Raw genomic sequence first — 21691 nt, forward strand, 5'->3', positions numbered from 1 at the left:
TACTTTTGTTGTCACTTCTACAGCATGGAGGCGAATCCGATCATAACCAAAAACAAAAACATATATTTTTTACTGTATGTCAGCAAGTGTTGACCTTTAACCTACCCATCGCCCCTGCTTATATATACCTCACTGACCAAAGCTGCTTAAAAATATGATAATTTGGCATGTTATTATTAAAGCAATTGTTTAATAATAGAGAAAAATTATGCACTTCCAAGTACGTCTTCAACAGCTGCTGGACCAAACAGGAGACATATTGTGATGTATTTTTTTTCTCTCTCTATTAATGATGTCTCCTGTTTGGTCCAGCAGCTGTTGAAGAGGCTCTTGAATTTGATCCTTGTCTTTAAATAATTCAGTTAGGATTTTGAATAAGTCTTTTTAGAGATTTTTGTATACTGACAAGAATGAAACTGGAGAAAATCCTTGTATTTTAGTATAAAGATGATGACCAAAGCTCACATTGAACCAAGATAAACTTACAGGCATTAAACTCAAAGATGGAGCCTATTCAATCGCATGAAAATTGCTCGCCTGGTGCATGAGCCAAAAAAGTGATCATAAACTTTAAAGTTTGCTTTGCTTGAGCAAACATTGTCTGATAGCACAACAAGTAAACGAACAAACAAATAAAACAACAATCAGATTGCTGGAAGAAAATTAGCCACAGAGCAAACGGACCAGTGGAAAAATAAACTAATTTATACTATGTTAGGTCAGAGTGTGTGTAAAGCACCTTGTGTCATTCTCTGGACCGCATTTACGTAATGAATCCATTAAACCTTTACAGCCTGTTTTATGGAAATGTGTGCCTATGCATCCGGGACGATAAGAGAAATGCATAATGCGTAATCACATTCATGGCTTGAGCAAATATGTCCCTTTGTTTATGGTCCTTTGGTTATTCAAAGGCCACAATGTCATGTCATGGGGTTGATTTTACCTTCGGTGTTTGGGTGCAGACAAGTAAACAGACAGATGGTAGATAGATGGGAAGGCAGAAGGCAGTGAACACATGTTTAATATAAAGATTTATAGATTATTACTTTATGACATACAGGGTTAAATTACACTAGAAGGGGAAATTACAAATCACTTCACTGTCACTGTCTATGTAGTTTGTTCAGTTTTTCTTCAGTTTTTCCATGTGGTAAACATTAATGTTAGTCCAGGACAATAAAACCATGTGTCACAGATTATTTATATATATATATATATATATATATATATATATATATATATATAGACATAAATATGTGAATGTCCTGGCAATAGAAGTGAATTTTCATCATGTGTGCTTTAACTGATAATATAAAAATTCAGTCTTTTCACTCATTTTGGAACAGTCTCTCTTTAATTGGTGCATTTTATTGCGTATTACCAACACCAACTGTTATGTAACTGTGTGAAACCAAAAAAAGTTGTACATCTGTTTTTCATTTCATGTACATGACCAAACATCCTACAAATATTTGTGATCCACCAATCTAACACTTGCAAAAATGTATTGCTTTCTGTATGTGGTGAATGCTGTAAATAGGCTGCCCTGCGGTCACGGTTACTTTCACGGAGATTACAATGTTCGGTTTGCTGTTTAAAAGAGGTGTTAATTAAACTTTATGGTTGATTTGAAAGCTGCACTTCGTGGTGCTGTTGATTGTTTATACGATTTTTTGTATTGATGACATTGTTATTCTAAAAAGATTGGTATGTCATGGACAGATAACTTAGAAGAAAGCTTGTTAGTAATTGCTTGTCTGACTGAAATAGTTAAGAGCATTTCTTGGAAGTGATTGTTCTCCTGAGAACACCACTGATGTCACTGCTTACTCTAAAAATGTTGAGGTCAATCGGTGGTTCTTTGAAGACCAAAAGCAGAGAGCAGCTTGGAGGTCCTCAGAAAACACACTTAAAGAACTAATTATGTGGGTTCTGGTTTTGTGAATCCTCACTGAAACCCTTCATTAGGTTGGTCTCTCAGTGGTTTTTCTTGTGGCTGCAATGTGAAGAATCATTGCGAGTTCTTTGCAGATGTTTTACATTATGAGAGTGTAATCTGGTGGGAGGCGTTCGATCTGTTCCAGGTGGGTCTAATCGGGAGGCTGGAAGCTCTGGCCAGCTGGACTGCGCTTATCACTTTATCACTGGATCCCTTCACTAACAACACCGCACACTGACGCAAGTTTTAGTTCTGGTTGTAAATATTTAAATACACAAGCAGGGGGAAATGGGTGTTTACACCCTTTCTAGGTATTTTCCCACTAGTTTTATCCCAATGCAGATGTATGGAAAATCATCTTATCTAAAAATAAAAACAAAAGGGGGAAAAAAAACAAACAAAACTGTTTTAATCTACATTTTCCATTTTCCAGCACCATTACAAGATTTCATGTTTCCAATTTCAGGTTTTTCAGTTTCACTTTCCATGTTCATATTCTTAAAGTTATATAATATACAAACATGTGTTTTCCTACTTGTGCCTATATGTGTATTTATCCTTATATTTCTGCCTATATACTTATGGATGTGTGTATATATTTGCATTGTTTCTTTTCCCCCTAGGGTTATTGCTTTAACTGTGTTATTACTATATTTATTCATTTGTCTTGTATGCTTGTTTTAATAGTGTTTGCCTCATTTAGAATTTTTTTTCAGTCTTTTGTTTTTAAAAGTGCTTTTTTATTATTATTAATTTCCATTTCATAATATCCATTTTGTTATGTCAACTTGCTGTTCTCTTAAACATTTTATTGACATGATTACCATAAGTAATCTGCATTTATTTATAATTTGCTGCTTTAATTTTCTACTTTCTTTTTTAAAATTTCATTTCTGGGTTAAAATATCCTCCATACAGATGTAGCAAACATTTACACGTTTATTGCATGTCTGCTGCACTTGACAATACATGTTTACAACACTAAAGTAAGTCAGGCATGATTGTGTCTATTTTGTTCCCTGAAATGTTATGTTTGTGAATTTAAACCTTGACGGCAGGAACATGGAGCTAAAACTGGAGAGTCTCAGCGTAAACTGAGTTGACTTTGGCTGATGTCCAGTTTGCTGATAACGGCCAGACACTCATGTAATGAGACACGCCCATAGAGAGTGTTTTCTACTTTATATGTCTGTATACTGACAAAATGTCTGGGTAGTAAACTGTTGTGTCTAATGTTCGGCTGACTCTACATCCGCTGCACATCCCCTCCTCTATTTTAGTAGGAAGGTTTTCGGAGCACAATAGGACCTTAAATTGATGGCCGGCTGACTGAGTGGGTGGAAGACCAACAGCAATGACAAAGACAAGCACATTTTTATACTTACAGCATATTTAAAAGAAAGGTTGTACTCTCGGTCGTTAGCACGGAGTCTCCTCTCCAGCTCTGATTTGAAAAGACAAAGAAATGATTATTATTGATTTGTCTGTCTGGTCTGTTTATATTGAGTTTTCTTTTAATCAGGAGTTGTATCCAAAGTGCTTCATATTATAGAAGTACAGCAAGTACGACCTTTAACCCCAGAAGTGCTACCCAATGAGACGACCACAAAGATTTGTCAGCACTCAAGTACTCAATATCTCATCATTTCTTTGACATACAGCTTTATTAGACTCATTATTTACAATTTTAATTCAAAAGTCAAACAATTTATCAGTATTTACTATTAATATCAAAAATCATGACACTGAGTTAGCCTCTGATTCGCAGTTTCCATTTCAGAGGTTATGGGAAAAGTTGAGGGAAACCTAAATGCTAAATGACCGATTCACAGTGTTTGTACTCCTTCCACTCATGGAAAAAGTCTTAATGCTGTTATGACCAGGTAAAAAAAAACTGTGAAATCTTCTCTTTCAATACTACTAAATTGTTTTATCAATTACTTTGTGTTAGCAAATCCCTGCTTGGATTATGTTCAAAGGCAATATATATATATATATATATATATATATATATATATATATATATATATATACACCATACTGAAGTCACACTTTTTTCTGTATTAAACCAGGACTATGATCTTTCCCTAACGTTAACCAAGCTCTGCCAGAGCCTAAACATAACCATAAAAAAGTTTAATAATGCTTATGATTGGATATTGTACGACAAGATTGCATATTGAAAAAAAATTAAATATCACAGTTGTCAATGAACATTTTACTCTTGTGTTCAGTATAACATTTTTTGCCACTTGCTATTTATGTTAATCATCAATATTTACTCATAATTTTACAGAAAATGTAATTCAGGCAGCATTATATTTATGTTTTTTTGCTTTTACAACTGAATAGAGTATAAACATCATTTCTAGGAAACAGGGTTGTGTGATTGTTATCGTCTTGAAGCAGGAAATACAACTCGAATCTTACGAGATAGTAAATCCCGGTGAAAATAGCTTTGACTGGCAGGATTTATAATACTTGAAAACTGAGCTTCCAGCTGGTTACGACTTACCTCTCTCTTTTTTCCTGACACAGTCCAGGCCAAAGAACGACATCTTGACTTCCTTTTCCTCCCTCTGCTATGTATCCATCATACCGCTCTGTGAAGACAGAAGCAGAGAAAGCTGTTACCTCCCAACTGAACAAATGATAAATCTGAGTCTGCCAACATCTCTATTACAAGGAAATAAATTCTCACAGACTGTTCATCACCTTTCTCCAGGAAACTGGAAGTTTTGCTGTTTGAGTGAGGATAACTGCAGGCCTGCCAGCTGCCATTAAACCATTTTCCGTAATATACCCTATGAGGTAATCATTCCCCAGTCATACAGCTTTTTAAACTAAGTTTAAAGGAGTTTCTCAGTTCCCAGTATAGCTGCTCTTTACAGCTGATGGGAAAAAGCTTTTCAGACTAAACGTCAGGATGGTAGAGACACTTTTAAAAGGTACAATGTGTGCGTGTGTACATGGGTGTTTGCGTACAAGAAGGAACAGGTAAATATATAGGAGACATGCTGAGCAAACAACTACAGGGAATAAATGTTATTAAAAGCTTCTACATTGTTTCACAGTCAAGCTTTAAGCACTGTGTGTATTTAAGTTTGCTTTTTGGAACGTGAGAGAGTCCTGCCTTCACTTCCCCTTTGGTTTTAAATGTCCTCCTTACTCCAGGTTTGCATCAGCCTTCAGCCTCTTAATGTTTTTCCCATGTAGGGGAGAGTGACTCAGAGGGAGGTTCTGTTCTCATGCCAGGCATCCACTCCTTCAGTTATCTACACATGTGGTCACCAAGGAACTCGGAGCTCAGACCCAAGAGCCTTGTCTGGCCCTGTGGTCTGTCTCAGCTGAGTGATGGTGAGACTCAGAAGTGGCTGTTGGTATGCTGCTGCTCTTGTTTCAGCGGCTTCTCTCAGTCCTGATACACCGAGCAGTCAGCTGTCAGGCACTGATGAGCTTTTATTCTACTTCATAAGTTCTAGTAATAAATAAGGTTGAGCTTAGTGAAGATCTTGGTTATAGTCTTTTTTTTTCTTTTGCTTGAATCCCACATTTGTTCAGATTAAGCTGCAGGAATCTGGGAGTGTTGAGGATAAACAAAAACTGCAAAAAGTGATGAAGTGAAGTTAAGCAAAAGGTTGATGTACTGCGAATAGTTAATTAAATTGCCGCAGTAGTGTTGCTATGCTTGTTCAAATAACTACGGGAGCTTGCAGAGTTTGTGACGGCCTTTCTGTTGCAGGTACATGCTGACGGGGAACACCTGAGCCCATCGCTGCTACTCGTTATAAAAGCTGCCACCTTTGTCCTCTTGAGTGTCTTGTAAGTTTATTCAGCAAATGCCAAATACCGAATTCATTTACACAGATCATGAAAGCTGATGCATTAATATTTTAGTGATCATCATGATCATGATCGTGACTGTCGTGACGACATTAGTTCTGGTGTTTCACATAATTTAGACCACATTTCCAATAAACCCTGTTGCTTCCTGTCCACTCTTCCTCCTGGACAGCACTGTCTTGCTGAATCTCCTCAGTTCCTTCCTGGAGGCTGGAGTCTTTTGTGAGTCTTTTGTTGTGTAGAATTTGGGATTTTATGTGTAAATGTGTTCAGACATGCCATGCCAACACTCAACAATGGGGAAAAAAATGCAAAACCCACAAAATGTATAAAAACTAACAAGGGAAGAGAAATTAATTAAGTGCAAATGTAGTTATAAGTGAAGGAAAAAGTCTGCATGTGAATTCAGCCCTCTGCCCTTGTTGTGGGTACAGGAAGCAGTGGTTTTTGAGCTCCCGCCCTTCAGCGTTGGTTGCCAAGGTGACGTCGGCGCTTGAGCTATAAATATCAGCCACATGCGTTTGTTGAAGAATGTGTGAGTTTTAATAGGAATGCCAAGGCTCTGGAAAAACACACACAACATACCATGACACGTGGGCTAGACAGCGTGTGGTTTTTGTCTGCTTCATTGTTTTTACGTGTGCATATTTGTGTCCTTTGGTGTGTTTGGGTACATTCTTGTGTTGGTTTACATGTGCAAACAATATTAACACAGCTATATAAAGACAGAAGATGCACGCACACAAACACACACACGCACTTGTAACCTCCCACCATAAATCCACCCAAAAAAACTCAAACGCAAACAGTCCATCTATTCATTGACTCCTCAGCTCCACTAAATTAACCACCAAGTTTATTCCAAAGCCAAACACTGTGTCATGTGACCTGACATCGAGGGGCGTCTCCAGGCTGGTTAACAGGAAAACCTGACATTTAAACTCACTACAGTCATCATGAAGATTTAACGAGGCTTTTACACTGAATGTCAACGATGTGCACTGTTGAATGTTGGGGAGGTGTGGGGAGTTTCTCGCTCTTGGTTTCAGTAGATACTTTGACTTTCCAGGCTTTAACAACATACTGACACACCACAGAGATCAGGCTGGGCTCAGAGAATGAGTTATGGACATGGCGGGGAGACTAACACAGCTCTCGAGTAGTTCAAGTCTTCCTTTTCTTGTGCAACTTCTGAATTCTACTCTCTTTTCTGCATTTTACAGTGAACTCTAACTAGCACTATATCCAAAAAAAAAACAATTTATTCTTTTATGAAGAATTGTCTGTTGACACAGCTTGATAACACCGATGCCAAAAACTATTAAAAGACAAATCAGAGAGCCGCAACATATTACTTCAAAATAATGAACGCTGTCACACTGTGGTTTATTCCTCTCAGCTCATCAAACTGGCAAAGCAGTAAAACTTATAGAACCAAGCTACTTTTTTGGCCATTTCAAAAAGAAAAAAACTTTCTTTTTTTCATTTTACAAATGCCACTTGCGATTACAACAAATTTCAGATACTTTACAGAAGTTTTGTGAATGCAGGCTACACAGTTTGAGATGTTTGGATGTATTTTTTTCTACAGTTCCATGCAGCCATTGACCTCAATTTATTTTCTGCACAGTATGAAAATCAATAAAACTAGTTTTAATGTAATCAAAAACAATCATGTATTGCTTCAGTGTTCAATTTTATTAAGCGCTGATTAGATTTTACATTTATTTCATACTGTACAAAAATAAATGGAGGCCAATAGCTGCCTAAAACTATAAAAATGTCTCAAATGTCTAAAATACAGTAGTTTGGTTTGCACAACGCGTAGTTGTGATGAAATGTGATGTGTAGTTAAATGATAGGTTCATAATTTTATTAATTTTTCATAAAACAATAGTCAGGTCCCATATGAGCGTTGAAACAGGTTTTGCTCGCTGTAATCATTCCTCCTGTTCATACTGGTCGTTAGAAGTTCCCCTCCGAATGTGATGGGGGACAAAAGTTTATTTAAAAGTTTATCTGAAGATAATATGAGGCTTCAGACATCTGAGTTAGTTAAATAGAGTGGATATCTTCCACAGTTTCAGTCTATTTAGTAAAAAAAAAAAAATCTCTTTCTCTCAACAGATGGTGTTTTCCCAAAACAAAAAGAGTAAATTGGGCACTAAAAAGTGCAACTTTGAAAGATATTGACTTGATTTCACTAATTTAAATTATTGAAGCCTCATTTTAGCCTTTTTTTTTATAAAGTAAAAAAACTGTTTCGACAGTGGAAAAAGATAAGTGGGTGTAGGGGTGGTTTAATCAGAACATTGTGTGGTTTAAATGAAACCACCTTTGCCAATGAAAGGCAACGATTCTTTGACAACGTCCTACTTCTGCAGCTCTGCACACAAACCGCACAAAGGTTTCTCTGAGCCATTCTACCTTTTAACGTGTAGGCAAGAAACACAGGAATTAATGTTATTCCAGGCAAACAAAAGTGGGTAACATTATTCCAGTGTCACAGTCACCTGTGACTGGCTGAAGAGGTCAGAGGTCACACAGATGAATGGGTGTCTTGTCTGATTAGTGATCTCTGGTTTCTCTACTGAACAGCGCTCTATTATTAAAACTGAGCACTTGTTTGCAGTTGAAAGAAAGAACTTTTTCCTCTGCATGCCTGTGTGTGTGTGTGTGTGTAGACATACTGTATGCTCTTTATGTAAATGGCTAGAGAGCCCTTTTGTGTGTGTATAGTGTAAGAAAAAAGGACGATTTTCCTATTCCAACAACAGCTGACACTACAGTTTAGGTTTATTACTAGCTTTATTACTTATACCACATCACAGTATAAGTCATTTCATATTGTAAAAGAAATAATTCTACAATATTTATAGTTAAAATAACTAGTCGAAATTGCATTTTTGGTCTTATACAATGAATAAAATACCTGACAAATTACAAAAAAAGGTACTTTATGACATTAATGAAAGAGTTTGTGAATCTAAAACTGCCATAATCATGATTTGCGACCTAAAGTCCACAATGGTAAACTGATCAAAAACCATTTTGTTGTGTAAATTTATGTATCGCTTAACCCTATAAAGGAATAGTTCAACATTTTGGGATAATTCTTTGTGAGAGTTAGACTTATGTTAATGCATTAAATAAGGCGCCTGGCATTACATAAAGACGAAACACAGGGGGGAGGAACAGCTAGTCTGACTTTAAATGTCGCCATCTGACTCAATCTGACTATTTGTTCACTTAGAGGAAGCAGCACCTCACTCCCTCTGAAACCACAACATGTCATTTTTCTCTGTTTGTATATAGATTAAACAAATGAGATTCAGCATGTTAATTAGTGAGAGTTAGAGGTGCAACTACCAGTCAATTTGGTTTGTCGGTAAATAGAAAATTAACGAGAAACTGTATTAATAATCGATTCAGTCATTTTTCAAACAAAAATGTCAAACGTTCCTCTAAAATGTGAATATTTGCTGTTTTTCTTCAGTCTGAAAAGGTCTGAAAAAACAGGAAATTATTACAAGCGTTTTCATTATTTTCTGACAACATAATGACAGGCAAAATGATTAATCAATTTACAATATAATCTGTTGATTAATCAATAAAGAGAATAATTGTCAGTTGCAGCCTGAGAACTTGCAGCAGTTGTAGCTACAGCAGACACACACTCATGGAGGCAGTTCACTTTAGTGCCCGATTGCTGCAATTTGCATTAAAATTCCTACTGCTCTCCTTCTCAGAGTCAAATCTGAACATGCAGACTTGATGGACATATTTTTAGATTTCAGATTTAGCATTACTCAGACTTTCCGAGGATATTGCTATTTTTGATGTCCATGATGAATAAATATCCATAAAAAAAAAAGACGCTCCTTATAACTCCAGAGCTTGCCTGAGAATCACCACCTTTTCCCATGTTTCCTGCTGTATCACAGTAATCCAATGATGTGTGTTGTCTGTACATGTAAACGCAGGAACTACTAATAGCTAATTAGGCACATTTTTAATGGTGCCAATTTTCCAAAAATGTAAACAACTGTAGGCTAAAAAAACCCCCTTAAATATTGACGTCTACATGTGGGACCCACAGTATGAGACTTTTAAAACCGCTGCTGTTAGGGGAAGGAAAAGACGAAAACCATGTGTAACAGGGGTAACATATTTTGATCCTATTTTGTCATTTTAGCCTTCATTAACAGCTATCTGCTTTGAAACATGCTGCAGTTCAGCCCCACCTTAAGTCCGACACCCCAGTTTAAGTCTAACAGTGCCAAGAAACTTGATCCACATCCAAACTACTCCTCTTATCAAAAATTACACCAGTACAATGACGTGAAACACCTCCCACCAGCAGAAAGACAAAGAAAACGCCTTCATACTCACAGTGTACGATGTACGGAGTGTGGGTGTTTGTATATGATATGAATAAGGCCACAGCTACTTAAAAAAACTGTGCAATTATAAAAAAAATAAAGTTGTTGCATAATAGTTTCCTTAAATCAGCCAACACTAAGGTAATAGATTGGCCAATGAGGACAGCTGTTCACTTTCCCTCGGCGTTTTTCCTCTGTGTGTGTGTTTTGTCTAACAGCAAACAGAGCTCAGGATAAATGGAGCCCATTTTCAAGGAGCAGAAGACAAAGGTGTGCAGAGGAGAAAGAGTTTTTGTGTTTCCAAGACGAGAAGAGAGGGATTATTATGGAGATAACTCGCTAAATGTTATTACAGGGGAGGGGCTCTTTATTACTACGATACATCATCAACGTACTCCCAAAAGACACAAAGAGCTTTAGGTGAACTTTAAGAGCTTCTCGGGCTACAACCATGAGGAGAAACACAGAAAGTCACCTGAAAGTAATCGTGACAATTATTCACAATTACTCAAACTCAATTTTCACTTCATTATGTGATAACACCGCATTTTGCAAAAATCTGTTGCATTTTGTAATAAGCAGCCTGAACGCAATGTGTAATACATTTCTCTGCATTTTGTAATAACTTTCTACATATCGAGGTGGTTATTACGAAATACGTGAGTTGCAGAGTGAGTAACAGACGTTATCCTTAATGACGTATGGACACACTCTATGAAGCTCTAACAAACAGAAACTTTACAGATAATCCATGAGGAGCTCTGAAGTGTTTCTTCAGATGTCAAATATAAACTTTTGCTCAGCATTTTGAAATCCACCAACCTACGTTTCCTGGTGCGTCTCTATCAACAGGTACTTGTCCTATCAGGCTGCAAGCTAATAATAGCTCCCACACACACACTGTAGTTTTCTGAGCCTCTTCAGAGACTGTGAGCAATAAAGACGCCTGTAGAGGAAAGTAAAGCTGCAATAATAATTAACCGATTACTCGACTGAAAATAAAATAAATCTGCAACTATTTTAATAATCAAGTCATCGTTTAGATCTTTCTTTGAAGCAAAAAATGCCAAACATGTGAAGTTTCCAGCTTCTCAAATTAGAGAAGTGACTTACTTTTCTTACATCTTTGGGTTTTAGACAAAACAAGACACTTGATGACATCATCTTGAGCTCCAAAAAAAATGTGACATGATGTTTTATAGATCAAAAAATTAATCTTTTAATCTAATTAATCTCTTTTTTTTTCAAAAAGAAAAATATTGTGTCACACCTGCAAGAAGTGAATTACACAGCACATCCTGTATTGTTCCTGAATGCTTCAGATCACTGGCCAACACAGCCTCTACCACTGTATGATTGAAAGCACAGAAAAAACATTGCACAGTAGCACAATATCAAAACTCAGCCTAAAAATTCAAACTGGATCAAAGCTTTCACCATCTAAAGTTGATCATTTAGCAGCATAGTTGATTGTTGAATACTTAAAATTGGGTGTTTGTGTTGTTTCAGCATGTCCGCCTCAGCAATGTTATTACTGCACAGTATATGTTTGCGGTAACTCAACAAAAGCAGGAAAGGAGCATTGATAGCATGTTCTCACTAATTGCCCTTAACAGCACCTACTGTGGGAAAACAGGACTCGTTTACCATAAAAAGAGGGCTGTGAGTCAACTTAACAACTAAACATGCAACTTAAATTCAGCTAGGCAAACACACATATAATAGATGATACTATCTAAAGATCATTTGCACATTCAAATTTGTACATCTCTGAAGCAATATTGACCCACTAGTATGTTTTTCTTTTTGTATTTCAAACCTGTGTATGTGTGGGTGTATGTGTGCATGCTGTATGAGGGCTGCAAGCAATGGCTACTTTCACTGTTGATCTTTCAGCTGATTATTTTCTTGATTAAAGGACAAAAAGATACTTATTTAATCTATCACATAAGTGAAGGAAAAGCTGCAGATCAAACCATATGGAAGGTTGGAACCAGGCATTTTGGCTTGACAGGTTACTAGGTCAGTTGTTTAATTAATCAAAGGATTGCCAATTGATTTTTTTTTTGCTCGATGGATTAACAGACTAATTGTTTCTTCCCTAAGTTGTTTGTATTTCTGTCTTCATGCAATGTTACTGCCTCTCAGCTCAATGAACAAATATACTGGTCATGTACCTTCTGTATTGTCTTTTGTTTTTCTTGTTGTTGTTGTTTTTATGCCAGTGATGCTCTGTTTTTATTGTTGTCCATTGCTATATGTATATACTGTATGTGTACAAAATAATGATAAATAATAATAATAAAAAAACATCTAACAGGTTCATTTAGTGTTCCTTCCTTACTGATTAATTCCTCATAGATTTGATGTTTTCCCAAATGAAACTTTGGTGACATGTGATCAGTTCTGCACCTAAAACTAGTTACAAATCAAAATCTGAAGAGCAACAAGTGAGGACTCCATACAGAGAAAACAGAGTGACCACCTTACACTGAGCATATATAGGAAACATAAGGTGGTGTGATTCAATACAAAGTGAAAAAAAGAAAGGTAGCAAGAACTGAAGTGAAGACCTGTCTATGTGAGTTGAAAATGTTTCTACTTGGATGACTTTTTGAATGTCAAAATACATTCAAAACTTGGAGTATTGAAAACATCGAAAGGTGGCAAAGAATGCTAGGTAAGATTTGATGTTGCTTATTTTGATCAGATATTATTTCATACATTTAATCATAGTTTTGATCATCCTGTTTAAGTAAAACTCTTTTACAACTGCTTTATGTTCGGACAATATTAAACAGAGATGCATCTGAGAAAAAATGTTTTGTAGGAAAACATGTTTATTGTACATAATGTGAGATATAAAAAAGGGTTTAGTTTAGATATCAGTACTGAAACTACTGGAAACGCGGAAAAAGGAGAGGGGTCTTTAGGTAAATCATGAGCAAAACTAGACTTCCTGAGCCCTGTTCACACTTGGAATAACAATATGTCTTGGGTGATCCGATCAGAAGAGGATAGCTTTAAGAACTGGTGTGAATGCACCCGAGACACATTGAGGACGCATTGAGATCCGGTCGCTCAGACCACATTAGTAAGTGGTCTGGGCCTCATATCGCCACATTCTTTTAGCGGTGTTTAGCAGTGTGTATGCAAATGTGTCCTGGGCTACAGTGGCAGACCGCCTACTCAACTGACATCCTCTGCGTACTCAATGTGCACTAAAGGCATCATATTAAAGTGCGAAACAACAAGGGTGCTGGCGACTGGAGCTGTGAACGTAGCTGTGCAGTGTGTGTGTGTACAGTTTAGGCTATTTGTCAGTAAATAGATACAACTCAAGACTCAAGCCAAGCTCCCATGTCTTGCTTGCCACCTGCTGATTAAAGTGGAAGGGGTTGGCCCTGAAGTTAGCGACAATGGGTTAGCCTAACCTGACCAGGCTCACTTAAGGTGGACTGACCTTTAAGGTCCACCAGCTATTCTCATTTTAGTGTCAATCTCAGCCGCTTTTAAACAGAGAACAGAGAAATGTCTGGCTGCTGAGACTCTCCCGAGTTTTGCTCTCCTACATACCGCATTTGGTCTTTGCAAACAGAAATGATGTACGTGTTTATTTGCATATGAAGTGAAGTGAGATCAGATCACAAGTGGTCACTCGAGATGCATGTGGAGACACATTCTGATGCCAGGTGTGAACTGACGTACTTAGAGCTGTCCACTTCTGATTGGATCACGCAAGACGAATGTTAATACCAGGTATGAACAGGGTCATAGACCACACACACAGTCACTGCAAATGTTAGTATCTAATGGCCGTGTGTGGCAAAAACTGCTACAAAACTGGTTTCATATTCAGTCTGAAGTACATTAAGGAAGCTTTGTTTAAAGACTTTTTGTTCAAGAACACTTTGAAAGGACGTGCGGCTGCTGCAAAGATTTACGACAGTATGTGGATGATCTTAGAGGCTGATCTGTTGACCAACTATAAGTAGAGATATTAGAGCCATATAAGTTGCAAATTATGTTTTCACAATTTGCTGAATTATCACAGTAATGTAAATATTTGTTTTAAATTATGAATTGTTAACTATTTAATTATTTGAGTAATTCTTTAGACTCTATTGTGGTTAATTAGATGATGATAATCACATGTGGTAGAAGGAAGGGATGGGGCAAAGTTTACTTGAGCAAACGACCTCACGTTAGACTCGGAAACGTTTTCATGTTTTTGATTGTTAATAGTGAGAATAAATCAGAAATGAAATGAAAGGCAACAGTATTGGCGATTGCAGTGTTATGATTTGAATGGTTTTACATGTGACTGAAGAGGTGGAGCCCTGTTAATGTGGCAGAGTTTTAAAAAATAGTTTAAAAGAAGAGGCCAGCACAAGAGAAATAATATAGACAACAAGATAATTGCCTCTTTAGGAATAACTATCATTTAAATGTAGTGCTGTTGATAAATGCTACACAGTTATATAGCAAAACCAGTCACTCTGTGTTAGGTTTATGCACTGCAGTTTTTCATTTGTCTACAATGCCTAAAAGCACGATCAGTGTTTCTTTGCAATAATTACAGCTTTTATGAATTTTAAGGGTCAATAAGTAATAGTTTTTACCAGCATACAGGTAAATGACTTCAGTTGATCAATAGTAGCTACTGAACAATTAAGTTTCTTTGTCTTTGTCTTTCAAAACTCATACACTGTAGTTGCACAGTGAACTGTGAATAAACAAATCATTAACAATTCTTTGGAAAGTTAAACATTCAGAGAAACCTAAAGGTCTTATTACAGTAATAAAACAGTTGTATCTAGGTCATAGACAAAGTATACGAATGAGTTAAACTTTCACTATGAGAGCTCTGGATTTCACCTGTCAACCACAGCTCAACTGAAACTCACACCCTTACCCTGAGGTGCAGGTGTTGCGATGGTGGTCTGTATATACACAGTTGATTTAACTTATATCTTAAGTTTAATGACTTTGTTTTCTGAAGTTCAGTACATAAGTTGATGTTACATGACAATACCTCATGACTTAAATAAACTTAAAGCTGAACCAGCGTATAATGCTTACATATAGTTGGTAATCCTAATACAAAAACACAGCAGAAAGACAAAGACGAGATACAAAGTTGCAACTAGAACTGTCAAGTTTTTGCTTTGATGATCCATAGTCGCCCAATGGACGACTGTCAACATAGTGTGTACATAAATTGGGGCTGGAAGTTTAACATTTTAAATTAAATACAGTATATTAAATGGCTAAAACATGAAAAAAATATTGATATGATCTATGAGCACTGTTACACACTCAGTGTTTAGAAGGAACAGGAGAAGATAAAACATAGACGGATGATGTTCTGCTCTCTTGCACAAAAATGTGAGCTATGTTTGCTTCTGCAAATCCAAAACAGATACTGGTCAGGTGGTGGGCTAGAGGTCAAACAAAGTACATTTTTGTATTAAAAACTGTAGAGTACCAAAGTGTGCCATCAAATGTAAATAAATCATCAATTTTAGACAATTCTGTTGTTCATCTGCTTGTGTTTAGGCCACATTTAACATTTGAGATGTTTTGCTTCTTTTGTTAATGAAATAATTTCAGAGAATTTTTTTTAAGTAAGGTATTGGAAAAAAGATTGATTTTGGTATTGATATGAAAACAAAGGCATAATATTGATAACAAGAAGAGTGCACTCAGTAGAGTGCAGATCTCCGCCAGGTGTGTCTTCCTTACAGTCAAGATTGCAGTGAAGATAACAAAACACTGGGGATCATTCATCTCGTAGCGTGACACAACTTTAGTGGATCATAACGTATCGCATATGAAATTAATCTGCAGATCCTCCGGTTCAAGATGAGACCAAACTTTTCTATGGATGCCAGTTTTTTGAGTCATGACAAAGGCCAAAATGTGGCCTGCAACAGTTGAGATTAGGCTGGTTTTTAGCCTGGCTGTTTGCCGGAAATGCAAGATTGCAAGAGCAGCCAATGGTGTTATAAAAAAGGTTTTCAAAAACTGTGAATCACCGCAACCATGAAAAGAGATTAGCTGCAGGCAGATACACACAGGGACATACACATGACTAAATGCATAACATTAAAAAAACACCAGTTTATACCCAGAAAGTTAGCTCACGCTTTCTAATTTGACCATATTGGAGCACAATAGGAAGTCATCATCTGCAAAACTGATGCAGGGCAGATGAGGATGAATAAGGAACCCTAACAAATTAAAGCAAAATTTATATTTTTTATATCCCCAAACCATAGACAATTTAGATAATTAAATAAGAAGTGTAACAAATAACAACTTGAGGGTTTACTAACTTTTACTAATGATCATTTGTTTTGTGCAAACAGTTGGAGTAGGTTTGAGTTTATGTTTTAAACAGTGAATATTTCATAACTGGAGGGTGTTGAGCCAAGGCAGCGTTTGGTTTTGGCTTCCTGGGTGATGGTCTCTTCTGTTCTCTTACTGTTCTACTTTATTTTTGTACTACTGAACCACAAAGACCATATCTGTTTTGGTTTGTTGGCTTTTCCACTAATTCAGAGCCTCAGCTAAGAACCTTGACTATAAGAGACATACGCAAACACTTTATACAGTACATGGCAACCACATTCCTGCATGTAGTCTGTATTCAGATTCATATTGGACAATGTAACACAAAACCCAGAAATTACCTCTAAATTTCACCACCTGAAAACCCAAATTTAATTAAATTTTTTAACAGTTTCTCATTGAAAGGAAGAAAAATCAGTCATGCAGCTGTAGTGCAGTAGATTATTGTTTCTTCAGTGTTGTGTCTTCGACATATCAGATTTCCTCACCGATATGACCACACAATCAGCTTCAATCTAACTTCCACATAGGTCATATGAACACACAATAAACACACCCGCCGTGTTTTTTTGTCAAGGTTAGTGGGGGTTACAGATTAGTGATTTCTTAAGCAGTTCTGACTGTAGTTCTGTAAGTGAATGAGGAAGTTTACTGTTTGAACTTGTGATCACAGGGTGACTGATCTCTCACAAACTCTCTCATTGCTCTTTGATTCATGTTGATAGATTCAATTTCTAAATAAATACTGAATGACTCCAAGGCAAAGTCAACTTTGCCTTCAAGAAAGTTAAAAACTGAACTGATTTGTGACTCTGGTGCCTGTTTGAATAGAGATGCATATGCGGGTGCAGGCCTATTGCATTGATGCATTTGGCATCGACCTGTTAAAACCTTTCCCCTGTGATGACAGGCCTTAACAAAGCAAGAATGGGAATGTGAGATCAGTTATGACACAAGGGCACAAAACAATAATGACGTTTTGGGCAAGAGCCCCAAGTGCTGCATGAAAAGGCCTAGACAATCAAGCTCTGAATTATTCACCTGACCTCTCAGGCCACAAAGCCACTCCTCCTCTCATCTTACCTGATAAAACCCTGACATTTTGATTGACCTTCTAAGGTAAATAATCTCCTCCATGCACCATAAAGACTCTGGCAGACCCTACGTTATATAAATATCTAAGAACAACCTTCAAGCTGTGACACAAACTTTTGACTTTTGAAAAGTCTGACCAACATTTAAATTCATTTCGGGGAAGTTATTGAGTGAGATCAAATTCAGAGAATCAGCTGACGTCACCCTTTCAGAACTCATGTCGCTCTTGGTGTTCAGTTTTGATGAAGCTGAGGTTCAAGTTTCTAATTCACATCTTTAATGCATTTTCACTTCAGGCAGGACAACAAGCTGTAAACACAATTTCAAGTCCAGTATTCACTCTTTTTTGATGTAGGTGTAAGTCTCACCCAACTCTTTTGCAACATCTGGCTAATCGGCTGCTAAATGCTCCATTATGTTCACCTGCTAGACTCTCTAACTTTGTCTGTTTGCTCATCAGTGTTGGGTAGGTAGTGTTCAGTGGGTTTCTAAGAACTTTTTTGCTGAAAATAGCTTCCTTCTGTGTCTAGAAACAACAGTGTAAAACCAAAACAATGAGCTGTAAGACATCAAAAAGCTTCACAGAGCTGAGGAGAACTGCAGAGTCACTATGAGTAACTACCTTCACACCTTCACATTACACATGGCCATTTTCTCCACTGTTTTGCATGAAACATTTGGATTAGCGCAGCTTTAATAAATACACAGTATTTTTTTTCAAGCAATGTTCCCCCAAATATTTTTATGTTGTTTTTTTATTGTCTTTAACCCTTTCATGCATGAATTATTAAATCACAGAGTAAAATATTTTTTATTGTTTAATTTTACTCTTAAACAAGTGAAAAATCATGTCAGTAACTTAATATACTGAATTTTGAAATGTGTGCACTGTAGTGGACACCATGCATCAACGGAGTAAAAAGTGATTTATAGAAATCAATATAGGCAATATATATATATATATGTTTATATATATATTATTTTATTACTAAGAGCAAATGGTATGAATACACATAGGAACATTAGATAACAACAACAATAGAGAGGATATATGAAAAACAAGACCTAGACTCAATAGACAGAATGTACCCTTTGTTGCATGACGTCCACTGGAGTCAGTTTCGTAAGCAATTCATTGTTTCGAGTCATTTTTTGAGAAGAAAATTTCCAAATTCTCTGGTTCCAGCTTCTCAAATGTGAATATTTTCTGGTTTCTTTAGTCTTCTATGACAGTAAACTGAATATATTTGGGATTTGGACTGTTTGTCTCGACAAGACAAGACATATTAGCACGCCACCTTGGGCTGTGGCAAACAGTGTTTGACATTTTTCACCATTTTCTGACATTTTATGGACCAAACAACTAATCTATTTATTAAGAAAATCATCAACAGAAAACGATTGTTAGTTGCAGCCCTAATGGTATGTTATATATATATATATAAACATCTGTCTGGCTTTTGTAAGAAAAAGTAAAACAACAAAATGAATGAGCGCAAAAGCTGTGCTAACATGTTTAAGCAGCCACTAGCAGACAAAAATAGTTATTATTTTAAACCTGCAGTGCAGAACTTTTACATATAAATGAACATTTGTTTCTTTCAAGCCCTTGCCAAACAAATTAACACAATGCTTATTAAGCCTATCACCGCCAAGTAAATCTCTCTGTATTTCACAGTATACAGTTTTAAATCTGGTGTCAGATTAGACATTCCCATACTGGCCAGATTAATGCATACTGAGCATGCTCTATGGGCAGAGAATGGCCAAGCAGCTAACTTTCGGTTAGCTCTCTGCTAACTTGAATGGGGATAAAATAATTTAATCGTGTGGCTCTTCTAAACTTTCCAAATGTTATCAAACCGAATGGATCAAATTCTGATGGTGAAACGAGTCATTTCGTGGGAGTCGTGTGATGCTCAAAACAATTTATCCACCGTTTTACAGTTGCAGCTGTAGACAAAGTAAGCTACGGTGGAGCCTATGATGTAAGCAGGTGTCGACAGTGTTTTTGTAATTACTCTGACTGCCAGAAGGGGGAGACAAAAGTTCTGCACTCCACCTTTAAGAACACAAGAAAATTAATTAAAAATATATTTTTAATTTTAGAAAGGGGCTCCAGACTTTTTTGCCACGCCTCTGTGATTTAGAGGAAATGTCTCATTTAAGTTTCATCTTGAGTATCATCAGACTACTTACTGAACAGAGACTTATCAGCAACACAAATGCAGGATATGAATAAGTACCTCAGTCCCTTCCCGTAATGACGTTTACTTTACTTATTCACATTACTCATCAGTGCTAAACCGCAAAATTAACATTTGAACATCATCTTTATCTTCACTTCCTCCGTAAAGCTGCCGTCATCTTCATAAATAACACACTAAAAACAGTACTGACTACTTCTAAGCTCGAATACATGAAATAAAATAAATCACGTTTTAACAATTGAGCTCAACAACCCTGCAGTGATCTCGCACCACAACAAAAACAACAAAACATACTGTGATAAAACAAAACAAAACAAAAAAAAACTCTTTCCACTTATAGAGCAGTGGGTGTCAGAGAGGGGTCCGGGGACCCCCAGGAGTCCTTGAGAGGTTTCCAAGGGGTCCCCAGCAAATCTGTAAATAATTTATTTTCACTATAATTCAATCCATAAGTAACAGAATGACAGAATATATGACTATTTTGGTCATGGGTTTCATACACTTTCCGTAATAAAACATGTAAAAGCAAGTATCTTATGAAATGGGGGTCCGTGGTCTAATTTTTGTCAGTTTAGGGGTCCTTGACGTGAAAAAGTTTGAGAACCACTGGTCTAGAGTGCAGGTTAAAAACAAAAAGTTTTTAAAAGTTAAAAAGTTTCCGCGCTTATCAACTCTATTAAACCAGCAAAAAAACACAAGTAACCCGCTGTTGTTGTGGAAGAAGCCAACTGTACAATGTAATTCAGTTCAGGAGAGAGCAGAAGAAAGTGCAGCCGAGTATTTCCCTTTCCAACTCTCCTCTCCTCTCCTCTCCTCTCCTCCATTCACAATCTTTCATACTTTCCGTTACTTTCCTAGTTGACGACTCCCCGGAGAACAGCAGAGACGAGGAAAGAGAGAGTGGAGAGACATCGCTCGCCCGTTCATTACAACTTCCTGTTCGTCTGCTCTTCTCTTTCTCCCCCAACTCTTCCCTTTCTCCCCAAACTACATCTCAGACGTGCCCCTCACCCTGCCAACCCCTTCCCCGCCTCACCTTCACCCCTCAGTGGTCAGTGTGTACAGTGAGTGGCCATGCGTCTTACCGTGCGTCCTGACTTCTTGCGGTGCGTCCCGGCTGAGCAGCGCGTCGGTAGCGGTCCCGGGAATAGTAAAAGAAAATCTCCCAACTGCGTGAAGTAACGAGGGCTAATGTTTTCCTCCTGGCTTCCCACCACCCTCCTCTCCTCACCTCCCCTCCCCTCCTCTATTTCCTCTATTTTCTCCACTCCTCCCTCAATTCTCTCTCCACTCCACTCCCCTCCGCGGGCGCTCCGGTTTTACAAACCTCGGTTTAGTTAAAATTCAACTTCGCATGTAAACACGGAAACAGACATAAGCGGGAGCCTTTCAGCATTGATAACAGTCAGGCCACGTGTTTCTCAGCGATAATCAAGAACTCTGAGTCGACTATGACCCCTAGTTATTGAAGATATTTAAGAAGCAACCGCACAAACTTATCCTGTTAAACAGGAGGCAGCGGTGGAAGAGGTATTTAGATCATTTACTTGAGTTACAACAATACCACAAGGTAAAATGACTCTACTATTACCATTAAAATTAGAAGTCCATTCAAAATCTTCAGTAAAAGTAGAGAAGTATTGTCAGCAAAAACTACCAATCATGCAGCCGAACTTCCCCTTTCAGTGTCATTATAGTATTCTGTTATCATTACTGATGCATTACTGTGTATAAGAATCATAATCATGTTATAGATGATGGAGGTGAAGTACATTTTAACCACTTTATACACAGTTGTGGTCGTTTCATTGATAAAAATGCATCACATTTAATAATAATAATAAAAGACCAAATATTTTGTGGGA

At 37.1% G+C, this 21691-nt stretch overlaps 1 protein-coding gene across 1 annotated transcript in view; it reads right to left on the reverse strand.

The window, feature by feature from the left end:
• The window catches only part of LOC121904493 (phospholipid-transporting ATPase ID-like), a 50188-nt gene extending 29131 nt beyond the window's left edge, over positions 1 to 21057 (reverse strand). The window contains exons 1-3 of the mRNA XM_042422267.1: positions 20912 to 21057; positions 4458 to 4545; positions 3328 to 3386 (exon numbers count right to left, since the gene is read on the reverse strand). Coding sequence (XP_042278201.1) covers positions 3328 to 3386; positions 4458 to 4500 — 102 coding nt within the window. The 5' untranslated portion in view covers positions 4501 to 4545; positions 20912 to 21057. The remainder of the gene's footprint in view (positions 1 to 3327; positions 3387 to 4457; positions 4546 to 20911) is intronic.
• Between the last annotated feature and the right edge of the window lie 634 nt (positions 21058 to 21691).

Source organism: Thunnus maccoyii, chromosome 9 (genome assembly GCF_910596095.1).
Source record: "Thunnus maccoyii chromosome 9, fThuMac1.1, whole genome shotgun sequence".
Taxonomy (NCBI): Eukaryota; Metazoa; Chordata; class Actinopteri; order Scombriformes; family Scombridae; genus Thunnus; species Thunnus maccoyii.